Source organism: Harpia harpyja, chromosome 7 (assembly GCF_026419915.1).
Source record: "Harpia harpyja isolate bHarHar1 chromosome 7, bHarHar1 primary haplotype, whole genome shotgun sequence".
NCBI classification, from domain to species: domain Eukaryota; kingdom Metazoa; phylum Chordata; class Aves; order Accipitriformes; family Accipitridae; genus Harpia; species Harpia harpyja.
The window spans coordinates 1891538-1903524 of NC_068946.1; the positions used below are offsets into that span (position 1 = coordinate 1891538).

At 53.2% G+C, this 11987-nt stretch overlaps 1 protein-coding gene and 1 long non-coding RNA gene across 4 annotated transcripts in view; one reads left to right on the forward strand and one right to left on the reverse strand.

The window, feature by feature from the left end:
- The window catches only part of PRDM16 (PR/SET domain 16), a 343965-nt gene extending 334702 nt beyond the window's left edge, over positions 1-9263 (reverse strand). For all 3 annotated transcript variants that reach the window (XM_052793070.1, XM_052793069.1, XM_052793068.1), the window contains exon 1: positions 9110-9263. In XM_052793070.1, coding sequence (XP_052649030.1) covers positions 9110-9146 — 37 coding nt within the window. In that variant the 5' untranslated portion in view covers positions 9147-9263. The remainder of the gene's footprint in view (positions 1-9109) is intronic.
- Positions 8865-10867, forward strand: LOC128144341 (uncharacterized). Its single transcript, XR_008236055.1, has 2 exons — positions 8865-9517; positions 10202-10867. It is a non-coding gene; the product is annotated as an uncharacterized LOC128144341 (long non-coding RNA).
- Positions 10868-11987: the final 1120 nt, after the last annotated feature.

Sequence of the window (11987 nt, forward strand, 5' to 3'; positions counted from 1 at the left end):
ATTACTACTTTGGAAAGGAAGTCCATGCCACTTCAGAAAAATAGCAATCTGTCTAAAATATGCTGAGGTTATATAATTGATCATTCTGTAAGTTAAGGGAAAAAAACCAACCAAGCTACATTTCTCCATTGGATATTGATCTGCAGATGCTAAAAGTGAATCCCCTTAAACCAGCTATATACCAATATTTGTATATTTTATGCATATACGCGCAAAATCTCTTGGGTCATGTCCTCAGCTGGTGAAAATTAGTTTCATCGATGTTGATACCGATTTCCACGAATCGAGGATCTGGCCTCTCGTTTTAAAAAAAATCCCGAATTTTGTCAGTTTAACCTCACTTTTCGCGGAAGAGAATTAGGCACATGTGTTCTGCTCAACGTTATTCACTGATTACACATGCATCTTAAACCAATACTGGGTGCACTTCTGCATGAAAGACACACGTGTTAACAAAACCAGCGAAGAACGGCTTTGTGGCTAAATCATGGTATCTGAAAAATACCTCGGCTAATGAAGCGCAGGAAATACAGTTGTGAAGTAGATAAAGTGCCAAGTTCTGCTGGCACTTCGGGTTAAAGTCCTGCTGAGCCCTGGGCGGCTCTGCATTGCTGCAGACGGGCTGTATTTGGCCCTTGCTATGACCTTGCGGAACCACAACAGAAATCTGTTTTCTGGAGCAGACCAGAATTGGGATGCACGCACCCTCCCCTCTGTCCCTCCCGCCTCAGAAGACCAAAGAAACGCTCAGAACTACGTTACGAAGACGTTGCACACCGGGCAGCATGTAAAGAAAAGCTAGTGGAAGGGGCAGGCGGGATTTGAAACCATGCTGAATTTCATAAGGTCCTTGGTCTGCACTGCTAGGAAAAACCTTTCCTTGCACCTGCCTTTCCGAAAGCTAGGCTTGCAAACTGGTACAAGCAAATTTGGTTGAAAAAACACCCAGGGAAATGTTTTTCGCTCAGCCCTAACAGTCCATCTTCAAACTGGGGAGCTTCAGCCAGAGAGGCGTGGATTTTCTACAGGGGAAGCAACCTCCGAATCTTTCAATAAAACATACGTGGCACAATGAATAGCCAGCCTTCTTTGGTGGTGATAAGATATTTTAACTGAAAACATCAGGGCGTGTTTAAAAAATGATTACGAATTATTTTAACAGTATTTGCAGAGGGTTATAAAAACAGCTATAATATTTTTGTCCTGGATTCTAGAATTACCAGTGTGACAGCTAATGCAGTAATGATTTGTTTCAAATGCCAGTGTTTAAGCTGTATAAAGCTGATTTTATACATTTTTCCAGTAGGCCGCATTGTAGTTAATGAAATTAAACACACCAATCGCATTTGTCCCCAGGGGATGAGGAACTGAACACGCCACTGGTTTATTTTTTTATTAAAATAAATTGCAGCCAGCAAGATGGACTAATTGCATACAGAATTGAAAAAGAAACATTCCATTGATATAATTAAGCCAATTTTCATGGACAAAAATAGTTATAGTGGATATAAAATAAGCAGAGCATTCACTACGGTTTGACTTCTCCCCACCCTCTGTATTTTGTACAGAACATTAACCATTAAACAAATATGTATCTCAAATGGGCTGACAGTGTTATCTAGTAATGATGGCTAAATTGATCCCAATAGCTGACGCCGGGGCATTGTGTCTCATAGCTTTGGTGAGAGAGTTCGTAGGCCAAAAAAAACAGACCAGCAAAACCCTACCACATCAAAATATTACCTTAAAGCAAAACACCTGAAAGATGTAAAACTATCGAGACAAAACTAAATCACCGCCCAGTTTATTTTGGTCTGACATTTCACCCCAAACTGCCTGCGCAGTCACTTCGTTTTGGAGAGCTGCAGTCCAACCTCCCCCAATTTGGTCCCTAGTATTACAAAAAGCAAATGGTTAAGAGAAGATGAAGTCTTTCCACACCGGCTCAACAGAAACCAAGATTTACCGTGATAGGAGCGTTCTTCTGTGGCCTACTGGAAATAATTTGGCTGTCTCAGTCCATTTTCACCTGGAAAATGTCTCCCCAAGAGGACCAGCAGTCTCTCATTTGCAGTACAAACGTGGGTTCGCTGGTATAAACGAATGCCTTACTAACTTTCCATCATAAATTTGGGCAAAGCACATCTTCGGGGGGGGACAGGACAAAAGCTCGTCCGCCCCTTGACCAGAAACTTTGCATTTTTCCCACTATCCTGCACACCGAGCGCTGCTGAACAGAGAAACTGCGAGTTGGTACCGCTGCACAGAGAAGCACTTGACTGCGTGAAAAAAAGGAGTTTGGGTTCTAGCCCTACCTACCAACGTTAAGCACACATCGTGCCCCTTACTGCAGGGAAATGTCTTCCCGGTTACAAAAAAAAAAAAAAAAAAAAAGCAAGCAAGCAAGCTGCTTATTCGGGGTATGAGCATTCAGAAGCACGAAGAAGTACACTTATACCAGGGATGAAAGTCACATTTCATTTTTATTAGCAAAGAGGGTCACATCATTCACTGAATGAAGAGAAGGAAAAAAAACTCTTCAGGACAGGGACACTCTGTTACAGATTTGGATGCTACATAACGCACAACCTATTGCACTGAAAATAAAAATAAACAGCCCATGAGTAGGTAGCGGTGATGCATGAAAATCCATTAAGAAAATAAAAGAAATAATAAGGTCATAGATCTTTTCCACTACGACATCCCTGACCTGAAATTCCTCCAGAAAAAAAAAGGGCATATTAAAGATCAGAAAACACAGCCGTGATTTTGGTGTGGAATGCTGCAGAGTACTGACATATCAACAGGCTGCTAGCCAGAGAGTGGAAACAAATGTGTTTGCACGTATCCTTCAGATGTCTTCATTCTTAACTGCAGACGGCCACTGTATGTACATGTATTTATTGATACGCTGGTTACTTACCCCTACAGGATTAAAAATACCTTTTGGGAAATAGGCGTAAGAAAATCATTATTCGGCTAAGATTTTGATCCTTTCCGTTAGCATTCAGAATTGCGCAAGTTTATCATTTAAATAATGTCTAACCGGAAAAAAAGAAACATATCCAGAAATAATGGGAGAGCCATCAAGTTGTGGAAACAAAGCACGAGCTTGCCCTGGCCCACAGAGAGCACATACAGTCTTGCACGCCGTCAGCCTCGTGCTAGAGAAAAGGCCCGGATTGTAAACGTAGATTTTTTTCTTCCACTACACAATTTCACACACCAGAAGTTTACTGCAAGGGGGGGGGGGGGGGCAGGGTAACAAACAGAGAGACTGCAAATTTTACACTTAGAAGGGCAAAAGTAAGTCTGAAAAACGTGGGTGCTTTTCCCCATCCTGTCACCAGGAGCAGACAGGGATCCTCCGGCAAGGCAGCGCACACGCTGCTTCCACTTCCCCAGCTGCGGCGTGGAACTAACAATACGTTCCCCACCGTCAAGGTGGCTACCGAGCCTTACCTCGTCAGTGTTTGCAAACTTCCTCAGGCCTTTGTCTTTGAAGCACTGTATTAAATAGTACAGAGCTTTTATAAAATATATAAGCCATAATAATCATAGCTATAATAACAATAATAATACTTTTCACTCCACAGGGCCCTTTCTTCTGAGAATCTCAGGGTGCTTTACAAACATTAATGAATGCAGTCATGCCGCAGAAGGATATAGCCCTCTTAAAGGGAAGATTCCCTCATCATTCATTCGCTTCAGGTATTTCGGTGCCCAAGCGAGGCTGTTTGTGCGGCCAGCAGCGCGGGCCAGGCGCGCAGGTGTAACCCCGGTGCAGCAGGCGGGCTGGAGCATTCCTTTAGCACCGGTCGTGGAACGCTCACATCCGACTAAGGAGCTGGGGTATTATTACAGCGAGGAATGGCGATGAATTACACTGCTCCTGTGTTGTGAAATCCTAGCTCCTGCATTGCATTTTGCCTAGAAGTGAGTGGAGATTTTGTGCGTTTCAGGTACGCTTGGCTTTCTCCCGTCCAATAGTTCAGAATCCTGCCCATTTCAAAGTCTCATTATTACACTAGCAATGTGTGCCTGAACATTGGACGGTGTCTGTCTGTGTGGGGAACAGAAGAGCAATTCTTTGCTTTTTCTGACCCCGGTGTCTTCATCAGGTACTTTTAATAGCAACCTTTAGAAATGTGCCTGGTTTTATTTTTTCCCCTTAGCTCATTAAAGGCCTAATTTGCTATTGCCGAACTTGAACTTGCACTGCAGTTCTAATACAAAGTCTAAAAATAAGGCAGCTTGCTTTGTCGGTAAAGTTTTTAAAGTACAAGTCACAATTTCTGCACAGAGCGTGCTGGTTCGCGACCGTACAGTACCTGAGATTTCACTGCGTGTTGTGAGACCTTTGCACGTGCATTGCCGGTTCAACAGACACACGCATCCGCGTAGACACGTTTTGCATCGGCACCATGTTTTTATAGGACACGGGAACGTACCGGAATTGGAATAAAGTACCGTTCTTCGATACACTTTATAAACTCACATTTATATGTGCACGGGCAAATGCCCTGTGATGTAAACACACGTGGATGAACATCGCACGCGCTTCGCGCACAAACTACACGGACACCCGCAAGCATTGGCTTTATTGCAGGCCAACATTCGACCCCCGGCTTCTGCCTCTTCTTCAGCTTTAGCACTTCAGTACCTTAAACCTGCTAGTCTGCGGGCAAGTTCAAAGCGTCTCCCGCGCCAGCTAACCAGTTCATTCCTCCCATTTGCCAAGGTTCTTCCCAGGACAAGGGAGAATGAAGCGCCTGGCAGCTGTTCCCTCTGCCCGTTCTCAAATACAGCAGGCGGGGAGAGCGGGTGAATCGATAAATTATATTTGTAGAATTTAGATTTTTTTTTTTTTTAAAGACTAAACTGATCTTAAATCTTCGGTAATTTTTGTTGCAGCGCTAATTACACATCACCTTAATTAGCGGATCACCCCCCCCACACCCCCCCCCTCCCTGCCCAGCATCCCTAATTGCCTAATTGAACAGATCCGGGGCCGGGGGGGGGGGGGGGGCTGAAGCAGCCGCGGCAGCGGCGACCCACTGGGGGACCCACGGAGCATTGCGCGCCGGACCGGGCTCTGCCTGTGCCCCGCGCAGAGCCGCGCAGAACCGCGCACCGGCCCCGTTACCGACCAGCCGGGCTCGGAGACCGCCCGGCCGGCAGGGAAACGGGGACGGGGCTGCAGCCGGGCATCGGTTTGGCAGCGAGCGGGGGGGGGGGGGGGGGGCTGGACAGGAGCAGGGCAGAGGCGGCGGCAGGCTGGGAGGTGTTAAAAAAAAATAAAATAAAACAAAAAAAAAAACAAACCCCAAACGGCAGAAATTTTCGTTCCGATGTTGGAATCGCCCGGGGAAGAGCAAAGGCGGTCGCACGCCAAGAAGCGGGACGCCAGCTTCTGCGCCCGCTTCTCCCCCCTCCCGGCATCTCGCCGGCCTTAATAAAAAAAAAAAAAAAAAAAAAAAAAAAAAAAAAAAAGGCGCAGTCAAGGGGAAGCCTGTCCTCGTCCGAGGCGAAGCCCTAAACCCAGGAGCAGGCACCGGGGACGGCGGGGCTGGATTGGCGAGCGTTTGCCCGTCCGCGCAGCCCGCCCGGGAGGATGCGGCAGCTCTGCCGAGAGAAACTCGGGCTTCCAACTTCGTCCCGTTCCCAACGGTGAAAAGCGAACGGGAGCGGAGAAACGCTGGCCACCGTTCCCCAGCGCGGACGTTTTATTTAGCGCCCGAGCCCCAAGCAATGCCCATCCGTGCGTGCTTTGCGGTTACACTTGTACCCGGCAAACCTAACTCGGGGGTTTCGATGGGGAAGGAATTTGCTTTCACCCGGCCCGTCCGTTTGCCGCCTCTCCGCCTTCTTCCCGAGCGGAGAAGCGCCCGCAGCCCTCCTCCGCTGCCGACCTCCTCGCACCCTGAGCCGGCCTAAGCCTGGCCGGTGACAAGCACCGCATCCGAGGGTCGTCGTCCCCCCCCCGGGAGGCGAGCCAAAACCGGTCCCCGGCCTCCGCTCCCTGCCTTTCTCCCGCTGCGCCGGTTTAGCATTACCCCGAATTTCCCTCTAACCCCACGCAGGCGTTCGGCCCCTCTCCGAGCCAGGTAACCGAGTCCAATTCCCCCGAGGGGCCTCATCGCATCTGCTGAAAATATTGTCCAACGAAATGGAACGGCTGCAGGGTTCTCCGGTGGGTTCCGTGCCCCGACGGCGTGTGCCCCGCTCTCCCCCCGGGCACAGGCAGCCCCTTCGGGAAGGAGCAGCCCCGGGGGAAGGGGCTTGGGAAGGGTCGGGGGGGATTTCGTGGCCAGACCGGAGTTCTCGCTACCTTGCCGATGGAAAGGCGGCGAGATCCGCACGCTCGCCTCCGTGTTTAATCTGTTTTGCAAATAAATACTCCTGGGATCCTGAAACCTTAGCTTTGGACTACCGTTTTGAACTGTGATCCCTAAAAAATCCTCGGCTGAAACCCCATAAACCGTTGGGCCTTGTATTGTATTAAACACCTGATTTTAATCAGAGCTCAGCCTTCCAAATAGACGCTTCCAGTTTGCATCAGCAGCTCAACGGCCGGAGCTTTCTGAACCGCAGCTCCTTCTGCCGAAGGGAAGCGGTTCCTTCCAGGCACCGAAGTCCCGGCTCACCTCCCTGGCACCTCACATGTCCGGGCACCGAAAACCTCTTCGTCCCGAAGCAGCAGCAGCTTACTTTGGGCTACCGTGCTGGGAGAGCCCACGGGGAAAGGCCGGGGCCGTGTGCGCGGCTCGCACCGCGCTGAAACGCGGCCGGACCCGGCACTGCACCCACGGGCACCCATCTGCAAAAACCCGGTGCCTTTTGCAGAAGCGAAAAGAAAAAGAAGGAGGGCAAAGAGAAAAAAAAAAAAGAAGGGAGGGGAGAGAAAAAAGAGAAATATTCCACTCTATTCAACCTCGCTTTCACAGCCAGGAGCGCTCTGAAAATTACTCTTCTCCTTAACCACCAAAAACAACAAGTGATGACTTTTAAAAAAAGTTATTATTTGAACAGGGGCGTTTAAAGCGTGTGTTTATTTGAAAAAAAAAAAAAAAAAAAAAACAAACAAAACCCACAAACCAAAAACCAAAAAACAAACCAAACAAAACTGTCCGAGGATGAATTGAAGGACAACTTCCCAAAGAGCGTTGCAGCGATGCGCTGACAATATCGATCATGCCAAAATAAAACATCCCCGCCTCTGAGCAGCATTTCTGCGTGCGGAGCCGCGTTCGGTGGGGCGAGGAAGGCGGGCGGGTGCCCCACGGACACGGGGCTGGGGGACCCGAGTGGAGCGCGGGGGGGGGGGGGGGGGGAAGGCAGCCCCGCGAAGGTAAAACGCTGGGCCCTGCCGTTGCCTGCGCGTTGTGTCCTTGGGAAAACGGGAGCGCGGAGGTAACAAAGCCGGTTTTTTTAAAGCAAGCCGGACCGAGGAGCCGCAGGGCTCCGTCGGGCAGGATTTGCGAGACCCACGTCTCCTCCGGGAAGAGACCGGGGGGGGGGGGGGGGGGGGGACGGGACACGGGACCCGCAGCTTGCACCGACCCGCAGCGAGAAACGCCCGCTGGCCTCGGCGAGCGGAAAAAGCTCCCCGATAGCCAACCTCACCTACAAAATAAACTTCCGAGCCCACGCGTGAGCGGGTTGCGTGCGCTCCACGGTGCCTGCCACCCTTCGCCGGCCGGGCTTGGAACCGACGGCCGCTGTTCCAGCCTGAAGGCTACGTCCCGGGACCGGGACCGGGGCCGGGCCGCCCCCCCCCCCGCCTCACCTGGGGGCCGCCACCCGCGGCGGAGCCATTTACGGGCCCGGGGGCCGCCGGGGAGCCCCCCCCCCCCCCCCCGTGTGTGTCCCCCTCCCCAACCTCACCCTCCGGCTCTTCACGCCTCCCAGTCCGCCCGACGGGCTCCCTGTGCAAAACCACGCGATTTAAGCAAACCAGGCGCCGCTACTCTCCAAATCTTCCTCCAAGCAACTACAAGCAGAGTTTCTAGCAGGGCGCAGCCCGCGCTGGAACTTGTGCAGCCTCCGGACATTTCGCACGGAGCCAGAGCGAAAGAGAAACTAAGCCGTAATAACGATTAAAAAAATAATCATCATCATCATCATCGGAGTAGTAGAGCAGTACAGCCGGGCTGCCCGGGCCCCAGGAGCCGCCGCTGCCCCGAGCCTGGCAGCGAAGCGGCGAGGGAACGGAGCGAGTGGCCGCGGCCGGACTCTACGGGAGCGGGGGCAAGCGAGCCCCGCTCCTGCCTACGAAAGCCCCGCTCTCCTCCTCTGAAAGTCCGGTCTAAAAACGATTCGAAAGAAAGAAGGGAAAAGGCGCCGGTGGAAGACGGAGGAAAAAAAGCTGCGCGAGACTTACGAGCTGCAATTCCACCCCCAAGTAAATTTTTAAAAATTAAAAATTAAAGACACTCCCCCACGCTCCCCTCCCCCAGACCTTCTTAACCCCCAGCTGGGACACCCGAGCTGCGTTCAGGATCTTCCCTCTGGACCTGCGAATCCAAAGCCCCTCACTGAGAGCGGATCCATTTTTGCTACAATTTCTCTTCCTTCCCTCTCCTCGAGAATTGTTCCCGAGACGAGAAGGGTTTCTTTTCCCCCCCCGTCTGCCTCTGCCCGTCTCTCTCTCCCCCCCCACCCCCCCCCCACCCCAGCGTTAAGTCTCTCCGGCTCTCGCAGGCAGATGCCAAACGCAGACCTCTAGCGCCCACTATTTCAAAAGCCAGGAATATTATTTCACAAGACTTGGAACGACTCAATAAAAAAAAAAAAAAAAAAAAAAAAAAGTTGCTATCCCCTTTCGTCAACTTCCAGCTAACTTTCGCTTTTCTCCCCCGGCCCCGCGCAGCTCGCCGTTCGCCCGCGGCGCCCCGCTCTAGCGCGCCCGGGCGCGGAGAGGCGCGGAGAAGCGCGGAGGAGCGCGGGACGGCCGGTCTCCGCGCACACGGGGCGGGCGGCGCGGCTGGCCGCCGCCGCGGGGAGGGAGAGGGGCTGCAGCCCCCGCGCAGCCCCCGGCCCGGCTCCGCGCCCTCCCGCCCGGCCGCCGGGGAGGTGGGACGCGGCAGAAGGGAGAGAAAGGACCTACTTTTGGGCAGTTTTCTCGCCCTCGCCTTGGATCTCATCGTGTCGGCTTGTGGATTCCTCTCCTCCTCCTTGAGCCCAGAAGCAGCTACACACTATCTTCATCTCCCAAGCATTGTCAGTTTGGACACCTTCGCACATGCGCACAGAGCATTCAATCTGACACCCTCACCAGGGCCAAAAAAACTTTCCAATGTATTCATCATCATCAGGGTGGTTTTTTTTTTTTTTTTTTGTCCTATCCTCTTCTTCAGACCACTTATCTCTCCCCCCTCCTCTCTCCCAGCACCATCACAGCCTTCCCCTGATCTGCCCCTTTAAGAAAAATCAGCCCTCTCCGCTCCTACCCCTCTGCACACTGACCTTACACACTGGACAATATTTAAGGATCAAGGTGCCATCCTATAAAGAGGTGATTATCATTGTATTCTTCTTCTTACTATTATTATTATTCTTATTATTCTTACTACTACTAAATAGCAATGCCGTAGAGAGAGTTTGTTAATGGATGTCATCTTATGATTGTACCTATTTTAGACGTGCTTTTATTTTTAATCGGAAAAAATACTCGTTTACAGTCACTTTGCAAAGAGCGCCTGCCTGCATTTTCTTCTGCGTTACCCTTTTCCCTTTCTTGCCCCCTTCGGCTCAGGGGGCTGCGTAACTTTGGAGGGAAAAAAAAAAAAAAAAAAAAAATCACAGAATTCGCGCTGCGTTTGCTCTGCCCTCACCGCTCGCGTTTCTACCGGAGTATTTCTGCTCAGCACCGGCACCGGCGAGCCTTTGCTCGTTCTTCCCCGGCTGCTTTGCCCGTGGGTCGCCAACGTTTTGACCCGGACCGCCGGCCACCACCCCCCCCCCCTCCCCGGGGTGTATTTGTGTAGGGGGGGGGCGGCCGGTTCTCCCTGCGCGGGGCGCGGAGCGGCCGCGGCCGCCGCTCCCGGGGCGGCTCCGCGTTGCCCGAGCGGCCCCCGGCTGCTTCTCGCCGGGGAGGGCCGGGACGCGGTGAACCGGAGGAGAGCCGGCGGGCCCCGGGGCCCCCTCGCCTTCCCCGTCGGGCGGCGCGGAACTCTCGCCGCTTTCTTCTGCGTTTCAGGTGGAAAGCAGCGCGGCGGGGAAGCGCTCCCGAGGGCCGGGGGAAGCCGGGAGACGCGCGGGCGCCCCAGAAAAAAGAAAGAGGGGGGGAGAGGAAGGAGAAATATCCCCCTCCCTCCCTCCCGGAGCGATGCCGGCCAGCCCGCAGGACCTGCCCGTCGCCCCCGGGAGCGAAGGTAGAGAGAGCCCGGGCAGAGGGGCTTTGAAGAAAGGAGCGAAGTGTAAATAGCCCGATGATTGATGTGCTGGCTTTGACCGCGGAGAAAGCACTATTTTCATTCAAGTGGCCAGGTCAGATGGTCACGGAAGAAGGTTGAAAGGTAGGATTTAATGAGATTAATACGGAGAGAGAGAGAGGAAAAAAAAGAAAGCGCGGGCCTTCCTAAACATTCAATAAAATACCCGGGTTAGGGAGAGCGCTCTGCTCTGCGCTTGCGGTGCTAACCCGTAGCGGGGCTCGGCGAGCAGGAAAAGCCGGAGCCCCTCACTGAAGGGCATTGCAAAAACACTCCAAAAACTTCGCTGGGTGCGTCAGGTCTCTGCTGGAAGCCCTGCTGCCAGCTGCACTTTTGCCCTGCAGGTGGAACTGGGGAGGAGGGGGGGGGGGGGGAATAGTCCTGCTAATTACCGCTTTTCCCCTCCTCAATAAACTCTTTAATTGCAAATGGGAGCAGGGCCCTTTCAGGTGCTACCTAGGAGCCGGCGTTAAGGGGCAGGGTGGTGGAGCGGGAGTCCAAATAAAATAAATACGGTTGAAGGGAACGAGTAGCCACGTGTCGCCCAAAAAGCTGCGCTGGTGCCTGTGAATTCCTTCCTCGAGGACGCCTGGGAGCCCAGGTAGCCGTTTCGCGGCACGGCGGGCACCCCGAGGTTGGAAAAAGGAGCTTTTCGGAGCTTCACCGGTAAAACAGGGGCTCTAACGTTTCCAATGCAGCGAAATCTTTCTCCCGAGGACCTCGGACGCTAGCTGTCTCCCGCCTCCCCCCGCTGAGCTGCTCCCGGGACAAGCACATGTCGGTCGGAGAATGTCCTCCCGGGCTATTTCTCCCCGTTAACACAGCCGTCTTCTGGCAGAGAAAAAGCTGGCCGCGGCCGGGAAGCGCTCACCCCGACCCGCAGCACAGCCCCGAAACCCGCGGCTAGCGAGGAGGGAGGGGGGGCCGGTGGCCGCTTCCCCCTCCCCGAGCCGGGAAAAACTAAAGGGCACGGAGGGGCCCGAGCGACCGCCCGGCTTTGGTCGCCTTGCCAAGATCTCCTGCAGCCCCAGCACCGGGATTCCACCCCCCCCACCCCCAAGGAAAAAGTTGCTGCGGTCAAAAAGCATGCACTAGCGGACCCGCTCGCAGATATTTTGGGAGATGCAACACGCTTTCGGGGGTGTACGGGGCTGGGGGGGGAAGGGGACACGTTTCCTCCACGCTTGGGCTGATGCTTCTGCAAACGAAGCCCCAGAGAAGCGATCGAAAAGTCATCGTGCGAGCCGGCGGCAGCCCGGCCAAGCCGAGGGCCGGCGTTGCCCTCGGCTCGCCGGTTTCTTTTCTCGCATTTACTCGCTCGCCCCGGCCGCGTTATACCGCCGGCCGACGGGAACGGCTCCCCGGGCTGGAGCGGAGTCCCCGCCGGCGGGCACGGCGGCAGCGCCTCGGGCTTGCGCTGCGCTTTTGTCGGGCCGGGAGGCAGCCTTGGAAAGGCGAAAAAAAAAAAAAAAATAAAAAAAAAAAAAAAAGAGGAGGGGGGGAAGGAACGAATTTTTAACGGAAGGTTGAAAGGCGGAGCGCCAGGCGTGC